The sequence below is a fragment of the Electrona antarctica genome, assembly GCF_951216825.1.
Source record: "Electrona antarctica genome assembly, chromosome: 1".
NCBI classification, from domain to species: Eukaryota; Metazoa; Chordata; class Actinopteri; order Myctophiformes; family Myctophidae; genus Electrona; species Electrona antarctica.
In genome coordinates this window covers 5,173,384-5,200,620 of record NC_136806.1, presented here as the reverse complement: position 1 = coordinate 5,200,620, position 27,237 = coordinate 5,173,384, and the positions used below count along the sequence as shown (strand labels likewise).

Genomic DNA, 27,237 nt, shown 5'->3' with positions numbered 1-27,237 from the left:
ACTCAATTGATCGTATTCATCTTTGGCTGTACTTCGGACCATCATAAAAATCAGTTTCAGTAGAATATGAACAACAGTTAAATGGCTTGATTTGAGCAGACAGACAGATGACTGGAAATAAAACTGTAAATCAACAGTCCTTTTCATGTTAAGCTCACTGTCAATCAGTGTGATTGACAGGAGAGATGATCAGAGGAGCATCATTAAATGATGGTGTACTGAAGTATGGATAGATTTTCTCAGTGAAGGCGCAGCCAGTGAAAGAGTAGAGATGAACTCTGGATTCCACATCATAAAAGGAGACCAGACCCTCCTCATAATCCATGAACACTCCCACTTTCTGGAGCTCCTCTCTTACAGGGAGGGGGACAACAGGGTCAGCAGCAGCCATGAACTCATTTCCATTCTTCAACAATATAGACCAGTAACCGTTGTTGGGTGACAGTGTTATTGGTCCCTTCCTGTTGATGGACTCTCTGGCCACTCCTAAAGCCCACCCAGTCTTCCCTTTAACAACCTCATAGTAAAACCTTCCTGAGGAGAAGCTTTGTTTTCCTAAGACAGAGGGACAAGGGTAGAATCTCTCTTTGTTGTCTGGGAGATTCTTTTTCACATCTCCAAGACTCACTTGTTTTCCATCCTCAGACAGGATGAGGTAGGGATGTGCTGTATCAGGGTCCAGAGTTACATCCACAGCATATTGCTGGATCCTCCTCAGCTCAGCATCACACAGCTTCTTCTCTAAGTCTTTACCAAGTGTCTTCTCCAGCTGAGCCACAGCTGTCCTCAAAGTACCCAGGCCTGGAGACTGATGGACCTTGACCTTTGTCCAGTCCTTGGTGGGTTTCCATCCAGTGTTGATGGATGTGGAGTTCTGGAGGAGGTGGAGGTGGTCTTCAGTGAGTGAGAGCTGCGACAGCTCAGAGCTTCTCTTCTTTAACTCAGTGATTTCCTGTTGCAGCTCTTTAATGAAGCCTTCAGCCTGTTTCTCTGTTGTTTTCTGCTTCTCTTCAATCCAACCAATGACCTCAGCCTGGCTTCTCTCAATGCAGCTGATCAAAGCAGTGAAGACCTGCACACTGTCTGCTATCTCTCTGTCTGCGTCTTTCTGGCTGAAATCTACTGAGTGTTTGACCTCCTGAATCTTCAGTTGTCTCTCCTGGATCATCTGCTGAACTTCAGCCTCTGTGTCTCCCAGCTCAGCCTTCTTTCCTTCATATGCCTCTTTCATCGACACAATCTGATGTGACTTGTGCTCTAACTGAGTGCAGAACTGACAAACACACATGTGGTCAGTCTTACAGAACATCTCCAGAGGTCTGTCATGTTTCTTACACATATAGTCTTCCAGGTTCTTCACAGGGTCGATTAGTGTGTGTCGTTTTAACGCTGGGACTGTGCGATGACGCTCCAGGTGAGTCTCACAGTAGGAGGTCAGACACATCAGGCAGGACTTCACGGCCTTGAGCTTGTTCTCAGTACAGACGTCACAGGAGACGTCATCTGGTTCAGCAGGTTCTGGGGTTGTGGCTAAAGTTGTTTTCATCTGCTTTGACGTCCTGAACTGATCAGCCATCTCGGAGAGGACTTTATTAACGGAGAACGCTGGTCTCTTGTAGAAGGTTTCTTTGCATAGCGGACACTGACACACATCCTTAGTGTCCCAGTAATGTGTGATGCAGGTGTTGCAGTAGTTGTGTCCACATGGAGTGGTGATTGGATCAGTGAACACATCCAGACAGATAGAACACAGGAACTGCTCTTCAGAATGGAGGCTGCTGCCGGCACACGCCATTTCTACACACTGGAAATAAAAAGGGAAAGAAATGTAGTTCTTCAGTGATACTGTTGTATTGGAAGTTGGAACAGAGCGATGTTGACAGTCAGGGACGTATTTAGTTTACGCATATAAGGCAAGATGTGCTATCATAGGTATGTGCCTATGATATCACATTTACTAAAGTGTAATTATACTTTTACTCCACTAAAATTATTTGAAAACTTTAGTTACGTTGCAGATGTATTATTACAAAACACACATTCAGCACTTCAGTTCTGTTCTATATATACTATATATATTTTGGCCATTTGAAAATAGCTGCTCTACCAGCTGCTATTTTCCAAAAGATTTGTATACATTTGATACTTTAAATGGGACATGCTGTATAATGAGTACTTTTATTTTTGGTACTTTAAAGGGACACTTCACCCTTTTTGCAAAAAAAATATATGTTAATGATGTTTAGAAGATTTAGAACAGAACAGAGTATATTTCTGCATAGCTGTATTGATTGATACTTTTACTTAACCCATTTTGGGCGGGAACCCCTTTTGGTGTTAGCATTATGTTATGCTTTAGCTATTGAAAAATAGCAGATCTACAAGCTCATAGCGCGAGTGGCGCGCTACGAGCTTGTAGGTCTGCTATTTTTGAAAAATCGTAAAAATGCGGCACAAATCTTTGAATATATTCTTTCAGAGCGAACGTTTTTTTTATTTCGACGTCAGGCCTAAATTGGGAAAAAAAAGCAAAACTGTTTGTTTGTGTAAAGACAACACAAGCCTACTGGGAATTGTGTGTGTGGGGTGTGTGTGTGTGTGTGTGTGGGGGGGGGGGGGGGTGTAGATTGGACTTTGCATATATAGAGACACACGCGGACTACAAATTTCACGCCCCCAAATGAGACAGCGTCCCCACTTCTGGTCCGTTGGCACGGATACTGCAGGCCAGCCCATAGAAGTCCATTGAAATTCAACTGTAGTTAGCCTACTTTTAAAATAATATGAAATGAACTGAAGACTATATTTATTTGAATAAAAAATAAAAATATGTTTCCAAATGTATGAAGTGTCTTTGTCAACATATATTGTTGTTTTCTCAATAGAGGATGTATTTCACATTTAATTTACCACTTGAATGAGTTACCCATAATGTTAACGGAGCAGAGGGGAGACAGCAGACAGAGAACCTGTCGCTTTTAAGGGACGTCACTGCCTTTACGAGGCTACGAGCGCCGACTTTGAAGAGTGGAATTCTCAATATACATCCCGATCCCGACTGACTTTGTTATTCATGTCTATATTTTGAACATGTCACAGGCTTACTATATATGTTCTACCTACCACGGAGCTCCGACGGTGTGTTTTACCGCTGTCAACTTGTTAATTAACTTTGCTGAATAGTTGCATGGGAAAATAACCCAGCTAAATGGAGGAGTGACATCCTGACATTTTCAACTATCTAGTGAATTCTCCAGATGAATATTAATAATAGTCTTGCAAGAAGCTGTTTAGATCATTTTCAACAAATACATAGCATATAAAACGAAATACAGCAAATATATCTGGGTATTGAAAACCTCAAGGGATGCAACCGTGACGTATATACCGGCGGACCACTTTGACTTGAGATTTACAATGCTAGCACTTTCCACAAACTGATGGAGTATATTATAGTTAGGGATGCCAGAAAGTGACCATCAGCCAAATCGAATAATCTACAGCTCTGCCGATTAATAATCGATTAATTGACCCCCCCCCCCCCCCTTTTTTTTTAATCAATATCAGATAAAACTTAAGATTTTATATTATGCACATGCCATGGTCACATAACCATTATATGTTGAGTGCATGCTTTGATGGTTACAGTTTTATAATCAGTTTTGATGAGTAAACCTTTGTGGAGATCTTCTCAGTTCTCATTATATGCTAGTTACTGCCATTCAGGATGGAAAATAAAATCCATTTGGATTTGGGGAGAAGTAGTTTCATAAGGGGCTGGTATGAAGTACTTGATATAAACAGAAAACGTTCAGTTCACTAGTCTACACTCTACTCTACAACTGCCTTCATTTCATCTGATTGTCTGTCTGGCAGGCACTTAACAAGCGATCGTTAACTACTGTGTCTGTTAGAGAGAGGGGCAGAGAAGAGTGGCTTTGCTCAACTTGATTTATACTTATATTCTCCACTCTGATGAAGGTACATGTTCGATATATCATGCAGCCTTACTTATTAGCCTATATTTTGGCTATTAAAAAAAATAGCCAAAATTGTTTTTTTTCCGATTATTAAAATCGATTTCGGAGACTCTGACAATTAATCGGAAAATCGATTAATCGTTGGCATCCCTAATTATAGTACATTGTAGGATGTATATTGAGATGACAGGTATGTGACATTGAAAAGGACAAATTAAACATATGGAACACAAAGAAAATCGCTATAGCCTCAGTAATGAACCAGTGAAATTAGGGTATTTCATGATGCCTCTCATAGGGATTGCATTGGCAGCTGCAGTACACAGTTGAAACGGACCAGAAGTGGGGCCGCTGTCTCATTTGGGGGCGTGAAATTTGTAGTCCCCGTGTGTCTCTATGAGGGGTGAAAGTGGCTTTCATTTCTTACAGGAGCTCCCAGAAATGTCATTCTGCGACGACACCCGGACGCGCCGCAGAGCGGCGCGGCCAAAAAAGTGTTGAGGGTTCAAACCCCACAGTACCCCTGAAATGCATAGAAAACTGCCAGTTTTCTATGCAGTTTTCTATGCATTTCAGGGGTACTGTGGGGTTTGAACTTCAAACCCCACAGTACCCCTGAAATGCATAGAAAACTGCTTTTTTTGGCACAGTTATACTGCCAATAACATTTTTGGGGGTTCAAACCCCACAGTACCCCTGAAATGCATAGAAAACTGCTTTTTTTTTAATACTGTGCCAATAACATTTGGGGTTCAAACCCCACAGTACCCCTGAAATGCATAGAAAACTACATTTTGTTTTTGCACATTTAGGCTATACTGTGCTATACAATTACTGATATAATATCAGGAATTTCATAAAATTATTATTATTATTACATGTGCTTGGTGCCTGTCTCACTCTCTGTGTCATGCAACTGTATGGTCTTGGTTGTTTTTCTAACTTTGTCTTTAATGACATTATCTTCTTCAACTCTTTCCTTTCTCTTAAAGAGCTGAGCTAATGTTGGTTGCATTGCCATTTTGCTTATATATATTTTTAGCGCATTCTTCTACTGACTTTTTAGTTTACTTCTCAAAACAGTTGCCGCCGGCATAGAGACACACGGGGACTACAAATGTCACGCCCCCAAATGAGACAGCGGCCCCACTTCTGGTCCGTTTCAACTGTGTACTGCAGCTGCCAATGCAATCCCTATGAGAGACATCATGAAATACCCTCATTTCACTGGTTCATTACTGAGGCTATAGCGATTTTTTTTGTGTACTAATAAAGTGTCCCACAATGTACTATAATATACTCCATCAGTTTGTGAAAAGTGCTAGCATTGTAAATCTCAAGTCAAAGTGGTCGCACGGTATATACGTCACGGTTGCATCCCTTGAGGTTTTCAATACCCAGATATATTTGTTGTATTTCGTTTTATATGCTATGTATTTGTTGAAAATGATCTAAACAGCTTCTTGCAAGTCTATTATTAATACTCATCTGGAGAATTCACTAGGTAGTTGAAAATGTCAGGATGTCACTCCTCCGTTTAGCTGGGTTATTTTGCCATGCAACTATTCAGCAAAGTTAATTATACAACAAGTTGACAGCGGTGAAACACACCGTCGGAGCTCCGTGGTAGGTAGAACATATAGTAAGCCCGTGACATGTTCAAAATATAGACATGAATAACAAAGTCAGTCCGTCGGGATTGAGAATTCCACTCTTCAAAGTCGGCGCTCGTAGCCTCGTAAAGGCAGTGACGTCCCTTAAAAGCGACAGGTTCTCTGTCTGCCGTCTCCCCTCTGCTCCGTTAACATTATGGGTAACTCACTCAAGTGGTAAATTAAATGTGAAATACATCCTCTATTGAGAAAACAACAATATATGTTGACAAAGACACTTCATACATTTGGAAACATATTTTTATTCAAATCAATTATAGTCTTCAGTTCATTTCATATTATTTTAAAAGTAGGCTAACTACAGTTGAATTTCAATGGACTTCTATGGGCTGGCCTGCAGTATCCGTGCCAACGGACCAGAAGTGGGGACGCTGTCTCATTTGGGGGCGTGACATTTGTAGTCCCCGTGTGCGTGTCTCTATTTCATTATTAGTTTCCTGTTTTCTTTTTTTTCTTTTTTATGAACCAATCAGAACTAAGTATTGCGTTGTGCCAGTCTTGTCAGCCAACCAGAAACATGGTTTGAACGTTGGTGGATTCGTCGTAGTAGAGAGCCCGCCTTCTATATCCGGTCATTTGCACGTATACCTTAGGCAGACAAACGTCCGTTTCCGTATCCGCTCTCTAGCGGATTTCCAACCTGCAAAGTGAACTGGTAGGCTACTTTCTGCACGGCGCTACAGCACGGCTGCGAGCGAACCGAAGGGAGAAACCAGTCCGTGGCGTGCGGTGGTGGATTAATAAAATAACAACGGATCATTACGCTGGCTGACACAAACACACTGTTACAATTCAGAAGCACTTTTTATTAAGAAACCCCGATTCTGACGTTAGTAGATTATGTTTTGATTGTTTTCCTCTTGGACATGCGTTTTGGCCCACTTTCACGCCCAACTTTAACACGGCCCTGTTGACAGCTACATTATTGAAACCTGTGAATCTTACTGAAGATATCAAAGAACAGCAATAAGATCGTGTCTGGGTATACATTCTATGTCAATGAATGATATATCTTGTATTATCAAATATATGATTTGTTGTACTCACCTGTCTTTAAGTATTTCTGTAAAAGTTCTGTCGAACGGAGGTTTTGAGGAGAGAGTGCAGTGAGTTGACTTCAACCCTTCTCTGTCAGCGCTGTACTTTCACTTTCCATTTACTGAGAAACGTATTTCCTTGTTGCAGTTAACCCTTCACATCCACTCCACTCTGCTCTCCACTCCTCTCCTCTCTCCCTCATCCCCTTTCTTTCCTCCTTTCCTCCTCTCCTCCTCTTGTTCTCTTGAAAACCTTTTCATTTCATTTTGTTGTCTACCAATAGACAATTTACAATTTAGGCATTTAGCAGACGCTCTTAATCCAGAGCGACTTACATTAAGCAATAACAAAAGCATGGCATACATCACATATAAATATATATATATATAAAAAGTAGTTATCATGAATCATGCGTAAACTAAGAACGTAACAGTGGAGTATCTATGTAAACTATACATACTATACTATATTATATATTATACATGTGTACTATAAAGTTCTATGACTACATAAAATGCAATTCTAGAGCTGTCTACGTAACAAGCTATAAGTCTGTTTAAAATACTATCCAAGTCTACATAATGTGCTATCTAAGGGGCTAGGCTAAGGCAAGTGCTACGGGCCATAGTGGAGTCTGAAGAGGTGGGTTTTCAGACTACGGCGGAAGATTGGGAGTGAGGCTGCAGTTCTGACTGTGATGGGAAGTGCATTAGTTTGGTGTCAGTCACAGCTGCCTGTTTCCCCAAACTGTTTCAGCTTGAAACCCAAACCCAACACAGCAATGTGGTGACCCCCGGCACAGAAATAAGTATTAATCACTTTAGCCCTATTTCAGAAATAGTCGAAATAGGCCTATCTATCTATAAGCTTACGACGGGTCGCTATGCAACTTCTTGTGAGCTTGTAGATCGGCTATTTTCACTACTTTTGAAATGTCTTTTACATGTATGCAACGTTTCCTTTATAGCCTAAAGCCTATGTATATGAAAATCACACCTGTGTGAAGTGAGCAGTGCAACTCCATGTGTGGGTCCCCGGGGGGGTCTCCGGAAGTTCCAGACCAACAGGACCACAGCCAGGGTGCCGGCCCGGTTCCGGCGAGCCGCCCCACGTCCAAAACGGTAGAGAAATGAGAGAGTTACCATGTGGGAGTCCCCAGAACATCCAGACCCCCAGGAACACTCCCAGGGGGCCAGGCTGATTCCGGCGAGCCGCCCCACGTCCGAAACGGTTGAGAAATGACAGAGTTACCATGTGGGGGTCCCTCTACTGTACCCTCTACTGTACTGTACTGTACTGTCACTGTACTGTACTGGCACACCCGAAATCATCATATATACAGTTAATATGTGCGTGTGTGTTTGTGAGTGTGTTAGGTTGCGCACATGGGTGGTGAAAAACAACCATGCTGTTTTCGTGCTCATACCCACCCAGACACCCAGCCAGGCAGGCAGGCAGCCAGCCACACACATAGCTCCGTAAGGGAGTGGTTGCACCACCCAAAAGAACGTTTCACCTAGGCTACTAGTACTCACCAATACAAAGGCGGGTTGTGTCATTAGAAAGCCTACTTTCCTTAGTGGACACACTCTGAGCCCCCCCCCCTCCCCCCACCACAAGTATAAAATGTACTTTTTGGCCAGAAATGGATTTGTTTTCCACCGGAAAAAAAATTATACTTTTAGTTACTCCACTGGGCCCTCTATCGATATTGCCAAGTAGAGAACCCTCATAGAGAAAAAACGTCCTCCGGTGAAAACAAATCCCTTTCTGACCTAAAAGTACATTTTATAGGCTCAGAGTGCTCTAAATGGGTTAAGTGCCACGGCCAGTGCTACGGGCTAAGGATTCTGAAGAGGTGGCTTTTCAGACTATAGTTTATAGTTTTCAGACTACGGCGGAAGACCTGAAAAGAACCCATGCCAGTCCACACAGTATCGGTGCTAAACTGACGCGTGATTATGAATAAGGTCAGGCCTTAATTACCTCCCATACATCTTCAGTAGAGGAGGCAGTGTGTGAACGCGTGTACTGCAACAGAAGAGGAGGCACAGTGAGTGAACGCGTGTACTGTACCAGAAGAGGATGCAGTGTGTGAACGCGTGTACTGTAACAGAAGAGGAGGCAGTGTGTGAACGCGTGTACTGTAACAGAAGAGGAGGCACAGTGTGTGAACGCGTGTACTGCAACAGAAGAGGAGGCAGAGTGTGTGAACGCGTGTACTGTAACAGTAGAGGATGCAGTGTGTGAACGCGTGTACTGTAACAGTAGAGGATGCAGTGTGTGAACGCGTGTACTGCAACAGAAGAGGAGGCACAGTGTGTGAACGCGTGTACTGTAACAGAGGATGCAGAGTGTGAACGCGTGTACTGTAACAGTAGAGGATGCAGAGTGTGAACGCGTGTACTGTAACAGAAGAGGATGCAGTGTGTGAACGCGTGTACTGTAACAGAAGAGGAGGCACAGTGTGTGAACGCGTGTACTGCAACAGAAGAGGATGCAGTGTGTGAACGCGTGTACTGTAACAGTAGAGGAGGCACAGTGTGTGAACGCGTGTACTGCAACAGAAGAGGAGGCAGTGTGTGAACGCGTGTACTGTAACAGTAGAGGAGGCACAGTGTGTGAACGCGTGTACTGCAACAGAAGAGGAGGCGCAGTGTGTGAACGCGTGTACTGTAACAGAAGAGGAGGCACAGTGCGTGAACGCGTGTACTGCAACAGAAGAGGAGGCACAGTGTGTGAACGCGTGTACTGCAACAGAAGAGGAGGCGCAGTGTGTGAACGCGTGTACTGTAACAGAAGAGGAGGCACAGTGCGTGAACGCGTGTACTGCAACAGAAGAGGAGGCACAGTGTGTGAACGCGTGTACTGTAACAGAAGAGGAGGCAGTGTGTGAACGCGTGTACTGTAACAGAAGAGGATGCAGTGTGTGAACGCGTGTACTGCAACAGAAGAGGAGGCACAGTGTGAACGCGTGTACTGCAACAGAAGAGGAGGCACAGTGTGTGAACGCGTGTACTGCAACAGAAGAGGAGGCAGAGTGTGAACGCGTGTACTGCAACAGAAGAGGAGGCAGAGTGCGTGAACGCGTGTACTGCAACAGAAGAGGAGGCACAGTGTGAACGCGTGTACTGCAACAGAAGAGGAGGCACAGTGTGTGAACGCGTGTACTGCAACAGAAGAGGAGGCAGAGTGTGAACGCGTGTACTGCAACAGAAGAGGAGGCAGAGTGTGAACGCGTGTACTGTAACAGAAGAGGAGGCAGAGTGTGAACGCGTGTACTGTAACAGAAGAGGAGGCACAGTGTGTGAACGCGTGTACTGCAACAGAAGAGGAGGCAGTGTGTGAACGCGTGTACTGTAACAGAAGAGGAGGCAGAGTGTGAACGCGTGTACTGCAACATAAGAGGAGGCAGAGTGTGAACGCGTGTACTGCAACAGAAGAGGAGGCAGTGTGTGAACGCGTGTACTGTAACATAAGAGGAGGCAGAGTGTGAACGCGTGTACTGCAACATAAGAGGAGGCAGAGTGTGAACGCGTGTACTGTAACATAAGAGGAGGCAGAGTGTGAACGCGTGTACTGTAACAGTATGCCTGCTAGTGTACAAACGGAACCTTAAGATTAACACTGAGGATTTGCTGCGTGTTTGCGTGCGTGTGTTGGTGCGTGTTTGTGTGTGTGTGTGCGTGTTTGCGTGCGCGTGAAGTGTGAATCATTGATGTAACTGCAGGCACCATGTCTTCATTTGCACATAACACGAGCCACCACTGTGCTGTATACAGTAGCTGTAACTGGGTCCCTGCCTGGGGTCACTTGATCAGGATCTTAGGGAAAATGGGAGTGTATTCACAGACACTGCTGTGCTGCTGCATGGGGACCCAATTGGGTACTGTTGTAAGCCAGGGGTTCTCAACGTTTTTGGCCGGGGACCCCCGAAAATGCTTTGGCAACGTCTCGGGACCCCCGCCCCGCCCCCTCCCGACCCCCAATATAAATTGACTGCTACAATAACCTTAAACCATTTTGGGCGGGAACCCCTTTTGATGTTTTAAGCATTGTTATAATTTAGCTATTGAAAAATAGCAGACCTAGGTCTGCTATTTTTGAAAAATCGTGATTTTTTTTTTAAAAAAATCTTTTTTTTATTTCTTTTTTTCTTTTTCTTTTTTTGAAAATAATTTGGGGACCCCCTAAAATAATTTGGCGACCCCCCGAGGGGTCGCGACCCACGGGTTGAGAACCCCTGCTGTAGAGTGTAGACTTAATGTATAGCCTTACTCCGTTGTACTCAAGCAGTGGTGGAAAGGGTACTCAAGTTTCCTATATTCAGCTATTCATGTAGATCAGTGGATCCCAAACATTTTCATGTCAAGGACCCCCAAATTGACACTAATTAGCCCCGCGGACCCCCCATTTGAAAAGACATGCCAGGGACCCCCATAAGAGGAGATCTGTTACGGCTCTAGCAGTGATTCTCAACCAATTTCATTTCAAGGACCCCCAGTTTGACATGCATTAATCTACAGAACTCTATTTAATGGCATTTCTATCTCCCTACCCCCTATTTATATTGTAAAATCAATTTTACTCTGACAGTGTACAAATGGAACCAAATGGACCCGTTAGGGTCCATTTGGGTCCTATTTGACCTAGGGTCCTATTTGTACACTCGCAGAGTTACAGACCCATAAGGGACCAGGTCAATTTGGTTCCAAACTATCATTTAGCTGGGGACCCCCTGGAACTCCATCAAGGACCCCTGGGGGTCCCCGGACCCCACTTTGGGAACCACTGGTGTAGATTTTCGTCTTACACAAACATTAAATTGCCATTGACAATGAATGGAGAATTTTACGTCATAGTGTCTGAGCAACAAAGCATAGTGTCGATTTTATGTCATGATGATGTACGATGATAAGAGCGCCCCTCACTTCACATGGGTGTGATTTTATTTTATTTAAGTAAAAGTATCAATACTCTGTTACAAAACTGTAAAAGTCCGGAATTTCTTAGGTATTATTAGGTATTATTATATCTTAAAGGACCACTTTAAGCACAATTGTTTTCCTACTCAGTCTGTGTCTCATATAGGATGGCTGTGGGCAGTTCAGAAACCCGTCCACCAGTGACATCATCGTTAGGCAAATTTCTTTTTTAAACAATATTGTTTTTATCGTGAGAACGATGGCTTCCATTTTCGCATTGCAACTTTTCAGGACTAGAAAGCCTGCAGTTTCTATTAGCTAGGATTCCCCAATGATGATGTCACTGGTGGACGGGTTTCTGAACCGTCCACAGCCCTCCTATGAGATACAGACTGAGTAGGAAATAATTGTGGCATTTTATCATGATTATTAGTTAGGACCTATTATATGAAGATGGGTTGAAAAGTGGTGAAGTGGTCCTTTAAAAATCCCTTACATTTTGACTTTACTGTCCCTGGGGAGTTGGGACCCCTCCCTAAAATATCACTTTACTGTCCCTGGGGAGTTGGGACCCCTCCCTAAAATAATCTGACCCACAGGTTGAGAATGCACCATGTCTCTGTGTGTACGTACGCGTGTACGTCTGTAATCCATAGAACTCGAGAACCATTTGCTCCACTGACTCCAAATTTGACACACACCACAGGGTGGATGGAGTGCAGTGCCCGGTGTCGAATCCGTCGGATCGCCGGTTGTCCAGAACCAGCACATAAACCTCTGCCCAGGCTACGGACAGGGCCCACCTGATCACCCCTGCAGGATCTCCCCTAGAGATGGCCTGTTCTGACATCACAATGGTGTTCTGACATCTGCATAGACTCCATATTTGAGCATAAAAGCGACAGACATAATAACTGGGTAGTCTGGGTAGTCCATTTCCGCCGTAGTCTGAAAACCCACCTCTTCAGACTCCACCATGGCCCGTAGCACTTTCCCTAGCCTATCCCCTTAGATAGCACTTTATGTAGACTTAGATAGTATTTTAAACAGACTTATAGCTTGTTACGTAGACAGCACTAGAATTGTTTTTTATGTAGCACTTTATAGTATACATGTATAATATATAATATAGTATAGTATGTATAGTTTACATAGATACTCCACTGTTACGTTCTTAGTTTACGCATGATTCATGATAACTACTTTTTATATATGTGATGTATGCCATGCTTTTGTATTGCTTAATGTAAGTCGCTCTGGATTAAGAGCGTCTGCTAAATGCCTAAATTGTAAATTTTAAATTGTTCCAACTTGCATCGTTCCAAGTAGGCCAGTGCCCAACTTGCACCGCTCTATAGTCCATAGGCATTATGTTGTGCTTTAGCTATTGAAAAATAGCAGATCTACAAGCTCATAGCGCGCCACCGAGTGGCGCGCTATGAGCTTGTAGGTCTGCTATTTTTGAAAAATCGAAGAACGACTGACAGAAACATAGCTTTTTCAGAAAACTGTCAGGATGTAGAAGACATTTTTAGAATCTGATCTCAGGTCAAAATGGGTTAAGAATCACATGCTCTATCTTTATTGATAACACGCATCCACATAAAAAACAATTATCTTCAGAATCATTACATATTTTTAATTAACCCTTTATAGTAATTGCATTAATGTACAAGACTGACAATAAAACATTGCAATTTCTGATTCAGAGTTCATTCACATGAATTAATGGAAATGTTGGGTTTAACTTAATCTTGAATGCAATCAAATAAAACACAAACCAAGTCCTTGTACAAAGAAAGAAATATAAGATAAGACAACATTTCACAGACGGAATACATTTTAAATGAAATACTTTATGATACTCAAATACTCAATTGATCGTATTCATCTTTGGCTGTACTTCGGACCATCATAAAAATCACGTCTGTTTCAGTAGAATATGAACAACAGTTAAATGGCTTGATTTGAGCAGACAGACAGATGACTGGAAATAAAACTGTAAATCAACAGTCCTTTTCATGTTAAGCTCACTATCAATCAGTGTGATTGACAGGAGAGATGATCAGAGGAGCAGAGTTTTTACCACCATCCTTTACTCCAGGACCAAAGAATGGATAGAGTTTCTCAGTGAAGGCGCAGCCAGTGAAAGAGTAGAGATGAACTCTGGATTCCACATCATAAAAGGAGACCAGACCCTCCTCATAATCCACGAACACTCCCACTTTCTGGAGCTTCTCTCTCACAGGGAGGGGGACACGAGGGTCAGCAGCAGCCATGAACTCATTTCCATTACTCAACCATATAGACCAGTAACCGTTGTTGGGTGACAGTGTTATTGGTCTCTTCCTGTTGATGGACTCTCTGGCCACTCCTAAAAACCACTCAGTCTTCCCTTTAACCTCAACCTCATAGTAAAACCTTCCTGAGGAGAAGCTTTGTTTTCCTAAGACACCGGCAGAACGGGAGAATCTCTCTTTGTTGTCTGGGAGATTCTTATTCACATCTCCACGACTCACTTGTTTCCCATCCTCAGACAGGATGAGAATGCAGCATGCTGTATCAGGGTCCAGAGTTACATCCACAGCATATCGCTGGATCCTCCTCAGCTCAGCATCACGCAGCATCTTCTCTACGTCTTTACTGAGTGTCTTCTCCAGCTGAGCCACAGCTGTCCTCAAAGTACCCAGGCCTGGAGACTGATGGACCTTGACCTTTGTCCAGTCCTTGGTGGGTTTCCATCCAGTGTTGATGGATGTGGAGTTCTGGAGGAGGTGGAGGTGGTCTTCAGTGAGTGAGAGCTGCGACAGCTCAGAGCTTCTCTTCTTTAACTCAGTGATTTCCTGTTGCAGCTCTTTAATGAAGCCTTCAGCCTGTTTCTCTGTTGTTTTCTGCTTCTCTTCAATCCCACCAATGAGCTCAGCCTGGCTTCTCTCAATGCAGCTGATCAAAGCAGTGAAGACCTGCACACTGTCTGCTATCTCTCTGTCTGCGTCTTTCTGGCTGAGATCTACTGAGTGTTTGACCTCCTGAATCTTCAGTTGTCTCTCCTGGATCATCTGCTGAACTTCAGCCTCTGTGTCTCCCAGCTCAGCCTTCTTTCCTTCATATGCCTCTTTCATCGACACAATCTGATGTGACTTGTGCTCTGACTGAGTGCAGAACTGACAAACACACGTGTGGTCAGTCTTACAGAACATCTCCAGAGGTTTGTCATGTTTCTTACACATATAGTCTTCCAGGTTCTTCACGGGGCCGATTAGTGTGTGTCGTTTTAACGCTGGGACTGTGCGATGACGCTCCAGGTGAGTCTCACAGTAGGAGGTCAGACACATCAGGCAGGACTTCACGGCCTTGAGCTTGTTCTCAGTACAGACGTCACAGGAGACGTCATCTGGTTCAGCAGGTTCTGGGGTTGTGGCTAAAGTTGTTTTCATCTGCTTTGACGTCCTGAACTGATCAGCCATCTCGGAGAGGACTTTATTAACGGAGAACGCTGGTCTCTTGTAGAAGGTTTCTTTGCATAGCGGACACTGACACACATCCGTAGTGTCCCAGTAATGTGTGATGCAGGCGTTGCAGTAGTTGTGTCCACATGGAGTGGTGATTGGATCAGTGAACACATCCAGACAGATAGAACACATGAACTGCTCTTCAGAATGGAGGCTGCTGCCGGCACACGCCATTTCTACACAAGAGGGAAAGAAAAAGGGAAAGAAATGTAGTTCTTCAGTGATACTGTTGTATTGGAAGTTGGAACAGAGCAATGTTGACAGTCAGGGACGTATTTAGTTTACGCATATAAGGCAAGATGTGCTATCATAGGTATGTGCCTATGATATCACATTTACTAAAGTGTTTATTATACTTTTACTCCACTAAAATTATTTGAAAACTTTAATTACGTTGCAGATTTATTATTACAAAACACACATTCAGCACTTCAGTTCTGTTCTATATATACTATATATATTTTGGCCATTTGAAAATAGCTGCTCTACCAGCTGATATTTTCCAAAATATTTGTATACATTTGATACTTTAAATGGGACATGCTGTATAATGAGTACTTTTATTTTTGGTACTTTAAAGGGACACTTCACCCTTTTTGCAAAACAAATATATGTTAATGATGTTTAGAAGATTTAGAACAGAACAGAGTATATTTCTGCATAGCTGTATTGATTGATACTTTTACTTAACCCATTTTGGGCGGGAACCCCTTTTGGTGTTAGCATTATGTTATGCTTTAGCTATTGAAAAATAGCAGATCTACAAGCTCATAGCGCGAGTGGCGCGCTACGAGCTTGTAGGTCTGCTGTTTTTGAAAAATCGTAAAAATGCGGCACAAATCTTTGAATATATTCTTTCAGAGCGAACGTTTTTTTTATTTCGACGTCAGGCCTAAATGTAAATGTAAATTATTACATGAAACATGGGCGTTACGGGGGTGTGTGTGTGTAGATTGGACTTTGCATATATAGAGACACACGCGGACTACAAATTTCACGCCCCCAAATGAGACAGCGTCCCCACTTCTGGTCCGTTGGCACGGATACTGCAGGCCAGCCCATAGAAGTCCATTGAAATTCAACTGTAGTTAGCCTACTTTTAAAATAATATGAAATGAACTGAAGACTATATTTATTTGAATAAAAATATGTTTCCAAATGTATGAAGTGTCTTTGTCAACATATATTGTTGTTTTCTCAATAGAGGATGTATTTCACATTTAATTTACCACTTGAATGAGTTACCCATAATGTTAATGGAGCAGAGGGGAGACGGCAGACAGCTTTTAAGGGACGTCACTGCCTTTACGAGGCTACGAGCACCGACTTTGAAGAGTGGAATTCTCAATATACATCCCGATCCCGACTGACTTTGTTATTCATGTCTATATTTTGAACATGTCACAGGCTTACTATATATGTTCTACCTACCACGGAGCTCCGACGGTGTGTTTTACCGCTGTCAACTTGTTAATTAACTTTGCTGAATAGTTGCATGGGAAAATAACCCAGCTAAATGGAGGAGTGACATCCTGACATTTTCAACTATCTAGTGAATTCTCCAGATGAATATTAATAATAGTCTTGCAAGAAGCTGTTTAGATCATTTTCAACAAATACATAGCATATAAAACGAAATACAGCAAATATATCTGGGTATTGAAAACCTCAAGGGATGCAACCGTGACGTATATACCGTGCGACCACTTTGACTTGAGATTTACAATGCTAGCACTTTTCACAAACTGATGGAGTATATTATAGTTAGGGATGCCAGAAAGTGACCATCAGCCAAATCGAATAATCTACAGCTCTGCCGATTAATAATCGATTAATTGAACCCCCCCCCCCCCTTTTTTTTTATCAATATCAGATAAAACTTAAGATTTTATATTATGCACATGCCATGGTCACATAACCATTATATGTTGAGTGCATGCTTTGATGGTTACAGTTTTATAATCAGTTTTGATGAGTAAACCTTTGTGGAGATCTTCTCAGTTCTCATTATATGCTAGTTACTGCCATTCAGGATGGAAAATGAAATCCATTTGGATTTGGGGAGAAGTAGTTTCATAAGGGGCTGGTATGAAGTACTTGATATAAACAGAAAACGTTCAGTTCACTAGTCTACACTCTACTCTACAACTGCCTTCATTTCATCTGATTGTCTGTCTGGCAGGCACTTAACAAGCGATCGTTAACTGTGTCTGTTAGAGAGAGGGGCAGAGAAGAGTGGCTTTGCTCAACTTGATTTATACTTATATTCTCCACTCTGATGAAGGTACATGTTCGATATATCATGCAGCCTTACTTATTATCCTATATTTTGGCTATTAAAAAAAATAGCCAAAATTGTTTTTTTTTCGATTATTAAAATCGATTTCGGAGACTCTGACAATTAATCGGAAAATCGATTAATCGTTGGCATCCCTAATTATAGTACATTGTAGGATGTATATTGAGATGACAGGTATGTGACATTGAAAAGGACAAATTAAACATATGGAACACAAAGAAAATCGCTATAGCCTCAGTAATGAACCAGTGAAATTAGGGTATTTCATGATGTCTCTCATAGGGATTGCATTGGCAGCTGCAGTACACAGTTGAAACGGACCAGAAGTGGGGCCGCTGTCTCATTTGGGGGCGTGAAATTTGTAGTCCCCGTGTGTCTCTATGAGGGGTGAAAGTGGCTTTCATTTCTTACAGGAGCTCCCAGAAATGTCATTCTGCGACGACACCCGGACGCGCCGGCGCGGCCAAAAAAGTGTTGAGGGTTCAAACCCCACAGTACCCCTGAAATGCATAGAAAACTGCCAGTTTTCTATGCAGTTTTCTATGCATTTCAGGGGTACTGTGGGGTTTGAACTTCAAACCCCACAGTACCCCTGAAATGCATAGAAAACTGCTTTTTTTGGCACAGTTATACTGCCAATAACATTTTTGGGGGTTCAAACCCCACAGTACCCCTGAAATGCATAGAAAACTGCTTTTCTTTTAATACTGTGCCAATAACATTTGGGGTTCAAACCCCACAGTACCCCTGAAATGCATAGAAAACTACATTTTGTTTTTGCACATTTAGGCTATACTGTGCTATACAATTACTGATATAATATCAGGAATTTCATAAAATTATTATTATTATTACATGTGCTTGGTGCCTGTCTCACTCTCTGTGTCATGCAACTGTATGGTCTTGGTTGTTTTTCTAACTTTGTCTTTAATGACATTATCTTCTTCAACTCTTTCCTTTCTCTTAAAGAGCTGAGCTAATGTTGGTTGCATTGCCATTTTGCTTATATATATTTTTAGCGCATTCTTCTACTGACTTTTTAGTTTACTTCTCAAAACAGTTGCCACCGCCATAGAGACACACGGGGACTACAAATTTCACGCCCCCAAATGAGACAGCGGCCCCACTTCTGGTCCGTTTCAACTGTGTACTGCAGCTGCCAATGCAATCCCTATGAGAGACATCATGAAATACCCTCATTTCACTGGTTCATTACTGAGGCTATAGCGATTTTTTTTGTGTACTAATAAAGTGTCCCACAATGTACTATAATATACTCCATCAGTTTGTGAAAAGTGCTAGCATTGTAAATCTCAAGTCAAAGTGGTCGCACGGTATATAGGTCACGGTTGCATCCCTTGAGGTTTTCAATACCCAGATATATTTGTTGTATTTTGTTTTATATGCTATGTATTTGTTGAAAATGATCTAAACAGCATCTTGCAAGTCTATTATTAATACTCATCTGGAGAATTCACTAGGTAGTTGAAAATGTCAGGATGTCAATCCTCCATTTAGCTGGGTTATTTTCCCATGCAACTATTCAGCAAAGTTAATTATACAACAAGTTGACAGCGGTGAAACACACCGTCGGAGCTCCGTGGTAGGTAGAACATATAGTAAGCCAATGTTCAAAATATAGACATGAATAACAAAGTCAGTCGGGATCGGGATGTATATTGAGAATTCCACTCTTTAAAGTCGGCGCTCGTAGCCTCGTAAAGGCAGTGACATCCCTTAAAAGCGACAGGTTCTCTGTCTGCCGTCTCCCCTCTGCTCCGTTAACATTATGGGTAACTCACTCAAGTGGTAAATTAAATGTGAAATACATCCTCTATTGAGAAAACAACAATATATGTTGACAAAGACACTTCATACATTTGGAAACATATTTTTATTCAAATCAATATAGTCTTCAGTTCATTTCATATTATTTTAAAAGTAGGCTAACTACAGTTGAATTTCAATGGACTTCTATGGGCTGGCCTGCAGTATCCGTGCCAACGGACCAGAAGTGGGGACGCTGTCTCATTTGGGGGCGTGACATTTGTAGTCCCCGTGTGTCTCTATTTCATTATTAGTTTCCTGTTTTCTTTTTTTTCTTTTTTATGAACCAATCAGAGCTAAGTATTGCGTTGTGCCAGTCTTGTCAGCCAACCAGAAACATGGTTTGAACGTTGGTGGATTCGTCGTAGTAGAGAGCCCGCCTTCTATATCCGGTCATTTGCACATATACCTTAGGCAGACAAACGTCCGTTTCCGTATCCGCTCTCTAGCGGATTTCAAACCTGCAAAGTGAACTGGTAGGCTACTGTCTGCACGGCGCTACAGCACGGCTGCGAGCGAACCGAAGGGAGAAACCAGTCCGTGGCGTGCGGTGGTGGATTAATAAAATAACAACGGATCATTACGCTGGCTGACACAAACACACTGTTACAATTCAGAAGCACTTTTTATTAAGAAACCCCGATTCTGACGTTAGTAGATTATGTTTTGATTGTTTTCCTCTTGGACATGCGTTTTGGCCCACTTTCACGCCCAACTTTAACACGGCCCTGTTGACAGCTACATTATTGAAACCTGTGAATCTTACTGAAGATATCAAAGAACAGCAATAAGATCGTGTCTGGGTATACATTCTATGTCAATGAATGATATATCTTGTATTATCAAATATATGATTTGTTGTACTCACCTGTCTTTAAGTATTTCTGTAAAAGTTCTGTCGAACGGAGGTTTTGTGGAGAGAGTGCAGTGAGTTGTCTTCAACCCTTCTCTGTCAGCGCTGTACTTTCACTTTCCATTTACTGAGAAACGTATTTCCTTGGAGCAGTTAACCCTTCACATCCACTCCACTCTGCTCTCCACTCCTCTCCTCTCTCCCTCATCCCCTTTCTTTCCTCCTTTCCTCCTCTCCTCCTCTTGTTCTCTTGAAAACCTTTTCATTTCATTTTGTTGTCTACCAATAGACAATTTACAATTTAGGCATTTAGCAGACGCTCTTAGGCCCTCATTTATCAACCGTGCGTACGCCAAAATATGGGTGTACGCCGAAATTACCGCAATTTTCGGCATTTACCATTTGCGCCAACGTTTGATTTTGAACTTGAGCCAGGACAAAACTCACGTCTGGTCGGGAGCTGTCGTACGCTTTGTCCTCACCTGTTTTTCTGTCGTAGAACAGCGGAGCAGCATTGTCTGAACTGCTGACACGCTGTCACAGGCATCTAAACATATGTTTTCACTCCTAAAATGTTAATATAAAACTGTATGTATATACATGTAAAAAGAAAAAGAAAAAGAGAGATTTCCAACTTTACAAGTAATTAAAATCGCGCAATTAAAAACAATATAACATGTTTACAATGTATTAGTTTGTGCTTAATCAAACAGTGCTTTACTGGCCTTGTTATGCGAGCGCACTTGTGAGATGATTTGGGAGCGCATCGCATGCGGCATGAGCGTGACATCAGATGCCTATAGAATCACTGTGATATTATTTTAAAAAAAGGCACATGGACTGCACGCCTTTATTTCCAAGTGACAATGACAATCATACAGCTTGCCTATTTGCAATTGTAGCAGGCTATAGGCGTAAGGGGCTTAATCATTCACCATTTAAATAAGCGCTTTGACAGTTCAGATAAAAGCGAGATCATTTTCGGGGGTCGGGAGGCGTGCGTCGCCAGCCCAGGCCAGCACATACCGGCACACATGCAAACCTTCATCCATATGTTTATGATTCGTTCATCAATGATCAAATCACTCCATAAACGTTGATTATGACTGCCTTGACGACATGGTAGCCTATCTCTCATGCAGGCATCACTGACTCACCCACAGGACTTATCACAGCAGTGCGCAGTCTCACTGATCGCCTTCGCCGTGCACTGCGCACGAATGGGTAAAATTATTATAGGCCTACAAACGTATTCCATTCATGGCGATGCGATGTGTCATGTAGCCTTGAGGTGCGTGCGTGGACATGACAGAAAGGCAAGCGAGGTGAGAGGGAAACAGGTGAGAGGGAATTATTTAATTCATGCAGGTGTTCGTTCTTTATTTATTTAAGATACAACACACCAGTTAGTTGGGCTTGCAAGTTGTGTGTGTGTGTGTGTGTGTGTGTGTGTGTGTATGAGAGAGGGGGGTGAGGCGGGCAGTACGTTTTTCCTGTATCCATGGTTTCCAGGTCGTATTGCAGTTGTTCATGTCGCAAAAACGAGGGCGAGGCTTGATTTCATAGGGCGTGCCAGATAGATTTCAGCCGTCACATTTATAAACGTCCGAACGAAATTAAGGAAGAAACAGCTGTCTGCGATCACTTTGTAAATGCCGACCCGACGTGGGTGTACTACGAATCCTACACTCGAATTTGGGGCAGATTTTACACTCGATTGATAAATGAGGGCCTTAATCCAGAGCGACTTACATTAAGCAATAGCAAAAGCATGGCATACATCACATATAAATATATATATATAAAAAAAGTAGTTATCATGAATCATGCGTAAACTAAGAACGTAACAGTGGAGTATCTATGTAAACTATACATACTATACTATATTATACATGTGTACTATAAAGTGCTATGACTACATAAAATGCAACTCTAGAGCTGTCTACGTAACAAGCTATAAGTCTGTTTAAAATACTATCCAAGTCTACATAATGTGCTATCTAAGGGGCTAGGCTAGGGCAAGTGCTACGGGCCATGGTGGAGTCTGAAGAGGTGGGTTTTCAGACTACGGCGGAAGATTGGGAGTGAGGCTGCAGTTCTGACTGTGATGGGAAGTGCATTAGTTTGGTGCCAGTCACAGCTGCCTGTTTCCCCAAACAGTTTCAGCTTGAAACCCAAACCCAACACAGCAATGTGGTGACCCCCGGCACAGAAATAAGTATTAATCACTTTAGCCCTATTTCAGAAATAGTCGAAATAGGCCTATCTATCTATAAGCTTACGACGGGTCGCTATGCAACTTGTTGTGAGCTTGTAGATCGGCTATTTTCAGTACTTTTGAAATGTTTTATATGCAACGTTTCCTTTATAGCCTAAATCCTATGTATATGAAAATCACACCTGTGTGAAGTGAGCGGTGCAATTCCGTGTGGGGGTCCCCGGGGGTCTCCTCTCCGGAAGTTCCAGACCCACAAGACCACAGCCAGGGTGCCGGCCCGGTTCCGGCGAGCCGTCCCACGTCCGAAACGGTAGAGAAATGAGAGAGTTACCATGTGGGGGTCTCGGGGGGGTCCCCGGGGAGTCCCCGGAACATCCAGACCCCCAGGAACGCTCCCAGGGGGTTACCGTGTGGGGGTCCCTCTACTGTACTATACTGTACTGTCACTGTACTGTACTGGCACACCCGAAATCATCATATATACAGTTAATATGTGCGTGTGTGTTTGTGTGTGTGTTAGGTTGCACACATGGGTGGTGAAAAACAACCATGCTGTTTTCGTGCTCATACCCACCCAGACACCCAGCCAGGCAGGCAGGCAGCCAGCCACACACATAGCTCCCTAAGGGAGTGGTTGCACCACCCAAAAGAACGTTTCACCTAGGCTACTAGTACTCACCAATACAAAGGCGGGTTGTGTCATTAGAAAGCCTACTTTCCTTAGTGGACACACTCTGAGCCCCCCCCCCCCCCCCCCCCCCACCACAAGTATAAAATGTACTTTTTGGCCAGAAAGGGATTTGTTTTGCACCGGGGGAAAAAAAATACTTTTAGTTACTCCACTGGGCCCTCTATCGATATTGCCAAGTAGAGAACCCTCATAGAGAAAAAACGTCCTCCGGTGAAAACAAATCCCTTTCTGACCTAAAAGTACATTTTATACTTGTGGTGGGAGGCTCAGAGTGCTCTAAATGGGTTAAGTGCCACGGCCAGTGCTACGGGTCGGGCTAAGGTGGATTCTGAAGAGGTGGCTTTTCAGACTATAGTTTTCAGACTACGGCGGAAGACCTGAAAAGAAGCCATGCCAGTCCACACAGTATCGGTGCTAAACTGTGATTATGAATAAGGTCAGGCCTATAATTACCTCCCATACATCTTCAGAAGAGGAGGCAGTGTGTGAACGCGTGTACTGCAACAGTAGAGGAGGCAGAGTGTGAACGCGTGTACTGTAACAGAATAGGAGGCACAGTGTGTGAACGCGTGTACTGTAACAGAAGAGGAGGCAGTGTGTGTGAACGCGTGTACTGTAACAGAAGAGGAGGCAGAGTGTGAACGCGTGTACTGTAACAGAAGAGGAGGCACAGTGTGAACGCGTGTACTGCAACAGTAGAGGATGCAGTGTGTGAACGCGTGTACTGTAACAGAAGAGGAGGCGCAGTGTGTGAACGCGTGTACTGTAACAGAAGAGGATGCAGAGTGTGAACGCGTGTACTGCAACAGAAGAGGAGGCGCAGTGTGTGAACGCGTGTACTGTTACAGAAGAGGAGGCAGTGTGTGAACGCGTGTACTGCAACAGAAGAGGAGGCAGAGTGTGAACGCGTGTACTGTAACAGAAGAGGAGGCACAGTGTGAACGCGTGTACTGCAACAGTAGAGGATGCAGTGTGTGAACGCGTGTACTGTAACAGAAGAGGAGGCAGTGTGTGAACGCGTGTACTGCAACAGTAGAGGAGGCAGAGTGTGAACGCGTGTACTGTAACAGAATAGGAGGCACAGTGTGTGAACGCGTGTACTGTAACAGAAGAGGAGGCAGTGTGTGTGAACGCGTGTACTGTAACAGAAGAGGAGGCAGAGTGTGAACGCGTGTACTGTAACAGAAGAGGAGGCACAGTGTGAACGCGTGTACTGCAACAGTAGAGGATGCAGTGTGTGAACGCGTGTACTGTAACAGAAGAGGATGCAGTGTGTGAACGCGTGTACTGCAACAGAAGAGGATGCAGTGTGTGAACGCGTGTACTGTAACAGAAGAGGAGGCACAGAGTGTGAACGCGTGTACTGCAACAGAAGAGGAGGCACAGTGTGTGAACGCGTGTACTGTAACAGAAGAGGAGGCAGTGTGTGAACGCGTGTACTGTAACAGAAGAGGAGGCAGAGTGTGTGAACGCGTGTACTGTAACAGAAGAGGAGGCAGTGTGTGAACGCGTGTACTGTAACAGAAGAGGAGGCGCAGTGTGTGAACGCGTGTACTGTAACAGAAGAGGATGCAGAGTGTGAACGCGTGTACTGCAACAGAAGAGGAGGCGCAGTGTGTGAACGCGTGTACTGTTACAGAAGAGGAGGCAGTGTGTGAACGCGTGTACTGCAACAGAAGAGGAGGCAGAGTGTGAACGCGTGTACTGTAACAGAAGAGGAGGCACAGTGTGAACGCGTGTACTGTAACAGAAGAGGAGGCACAGTGTGAACGTGTGTACTGTAACAGAAGAGGAGGCACAGTGTGAACGCGTGTACTGTAACAGAAGAGGAGGCACAGTGTGTGAACGCGTGTACTGTAACAGAAGAGGAGGCAGAGTGTGAACGCGTGTACTGTAACAGAAGAGGAGGCACAGTGTGAACGCGTGTACTGTAACAGAAGAGGATGCAGTGTGTGAACGCGTGTACTGTAACAGTAGAGGATGCAGTGTGTGAACGCGTGTACTGTAACAGTAGAGGAGGCACAGTGTGTGTGAACGCGTGTACTGTAACAGTAGAGGATGCAGTGTGTGAACGCGTGTACTGTAACAGAAGAGGAGGCAGAGTGTGAACGCGTGTACTGCAACAGAAGAGGAGGCAGTGTGTGAACGCGTGTACTGCAACAGAAGAGGAGGCAGTGTGTGAACGCGTGTACTCTAACAGAAGAGGAGGCACAGAGTGTGAACGCGTGTACTATAACAGAAGAGGAGGCACAGTGTGTGAACGCGTGTACTGTAACAGAAGAGGAGGCAGTGTGTGTGAACGCGTGTACTGTAACAGAAGAGGAGGCAGTGTGTGAACGCGTGTACTGCAACAGAAGAGGATGCAGAGTGTGAACGCGTGTACTGTAACAGAAGAGGATGCAGAGTGTGAACGCGTGTACTGTAACAGTAGAGGAGGCACAGTGTGTGAACGCGTGTACTGTAACAGAAGAGGAGGCACAGTGTGTGAACGCGTGTACTATAACAGAAGAGGAGGCAGAGTGTGAACGCGTGTACTGCAACAGAAGAGGAGGCAGAGTGTGAACGCGTGTACTGTAACATAAGAGGAGGCAGAGTGTGAACGCGTGTACTGTAACAGTATGCCTGCTAGTGTACAAACGGAACCTTAAGATTAACACTGAGGATTTGCTGCGTGTTTGCGTGCGTGTGTGTGTGCGTGTGTGTGTATGTGTGTGTGTGTGTGTGTGTGCGTGCGTGTTTGCGTGCGCGTGAAGTGTGAATCATTGATGTAACTGCAGGCACCATGTCTTCATTTGCACATAACACGAGCCACCACTGTGCTGTATACAGTAGCTGTAACTGGGTCCCTGCCTGGGTCACTTGATCAGATCTTATGTAAAATGGGAGTGTATTCACAGACACTGCTGTGCTGCTGCATGGGGACCCAATTGGGTACTGTTGTAAGCTACTCTGTAGAGTGTAGACTTAATGTATAGCCTTACTCCGTTCTACACAAGCAGTGGTGGAAAGGGTACTCAAGTTTCCTATATTCAGCTATTCATGTAGATCAGGGGTTCTCAACCCGTGGGTCGCGACACCTCGGGGGGTCGCCAAATTATTTTGGGGGGTCCCCAAATTATTTAAAAAAAAAAAAAAAAGTTTTTTTTTATTTTTTTTCACGGTTTTTCAAAAATAGCAGACCTACAAGCTCGTAGCGCGCCACTCGGTGGCGCGCTATGAGCTTGTAGATCTGCTATTTTTCAATAGCTAAATTATAACATAATGCTTAAAACACCAAAAGGGGTTCCTGCCCAAAATGGGTTAAGGTTATTGTAGCAGTCAATTTATATTGGGGGTCGGGAGGGGGCGGGGCGGGGGTCCCGAGACATTGCCAAAGCATTTCCGGGGGTCCCCGGCCAAAAAGGTTGAGAACCACTGATGTAGATCAGTGGTTCCCAAACATTTTCATGTCAAGGACCCCCAAATTGACACTAATGAGCCCCGCGGACCCCCCATTTGAAAAGACATGCCAGGGACCCCCATAAGAGGAGATTTCTTACGGCTCTAGCAGTGATTCTCAACCAACTTCATTTCAAGGACCCCCAGTTTGACATGCATTAATCTACAGAACTCTATTTAATGGCATTTCTATCTCCCTACCCCCTATTTATATTGTAAAATCAATTTTTACTCTGACAGTGTACAAATGGAACCAAATGGACCCGTTAGGGTCCAAATGGACCCGTTAGGGTCCATTTGGGTCCTATTTGACCTAGGGTCCTATTTGTACACTCGAAGAGTTACAGACCCATAAGGGACCAGGTCAAAAACTTCAAAATCATTTAGCTGGGGACCCCCTGGAACTCCATCAAGGACCCCTGGGGGTCCCCGCCCGGACCCCACTTTGGGAACCACTGGTGTAGATTTTCGTCTTACACAAACATTAAATTGCCATTGACAATGAATGGAGAATTTTACGTCATAGTGTCTGAGCAACAAAGCATATAGTGTCGATTTTATGTCATGATGATGTACGATGATAAGAGCGCCCCTCACTTCACATGGGTGTGATTTTATTTTATTTAAGTAAAAGTATCAATACTACAAAACTGTAAAAGTCCGGAATTTTTTAGGTATTATTAGGTATTATTATATCTTAAAGGACCACTTTAAGCACAATTGTTTTCCTACTCAGTCTGTGTCTCATATAGGATGGCTGTGGGCAGTTCAGAAACCCGTCCA

At 43.6% G+C, this 27,237-nt stretch overlaps 2 protein-coding genes across 2 annotated transcripts; both read right to left on the bottom strand.

Annotated features, from left to right (window-relative positions):
* Positions 1–160: 160 nt before the first annotated feature.
* On the bottom strand, positions 161–6,786 carry LOC306927477 (zinc finger protein RFP-like; the record flags this gene model as incomplete). Its single annotated transcript, XM_079507238.1, has 2 exons — positions 6,701–6,786; positions 161–1,804 (listed from the first exon to the last, which is right to left on the bottom strand). The coding sequence occupies exon 2, from the start codon at positions 1,793–1,795 to the stop codon at positions 161–163; it is 1,635 nt and encodes a 544-aa protein (XP_079363364.1). The 5' UTR covers positions 1,796–1,804; positions 6,701–6,786.
* A 6,790-nt stretch (positions 6,787–13,576) lies between these two features.
* Positions 13,577–20,221, bottom strand: LOC306923015 (E3 ubiquitin-protein ligase TRIM21-like). Its single transcript, XM_079500964.1, has 2 exons — positions 20,123–20,221; positions 13,577–15,304 (listed from the first exon to the last, which is right to left on the bottom strand). The coding sequence occupies exon 2, from the start codon at positions 15,300–15,302 to the stop codon at positions 13,653–13,655; it is 1,650 nt and encodes a 549-aa protein (XP_079357090.1). The 5' UTR covers positions 15,303–15,304; positions 20,123–20,221; the 3' UTR covers positions 13,577–13,652.
* Positions 20,222–27,237: the final 7,016 nt, after the last annotated feature.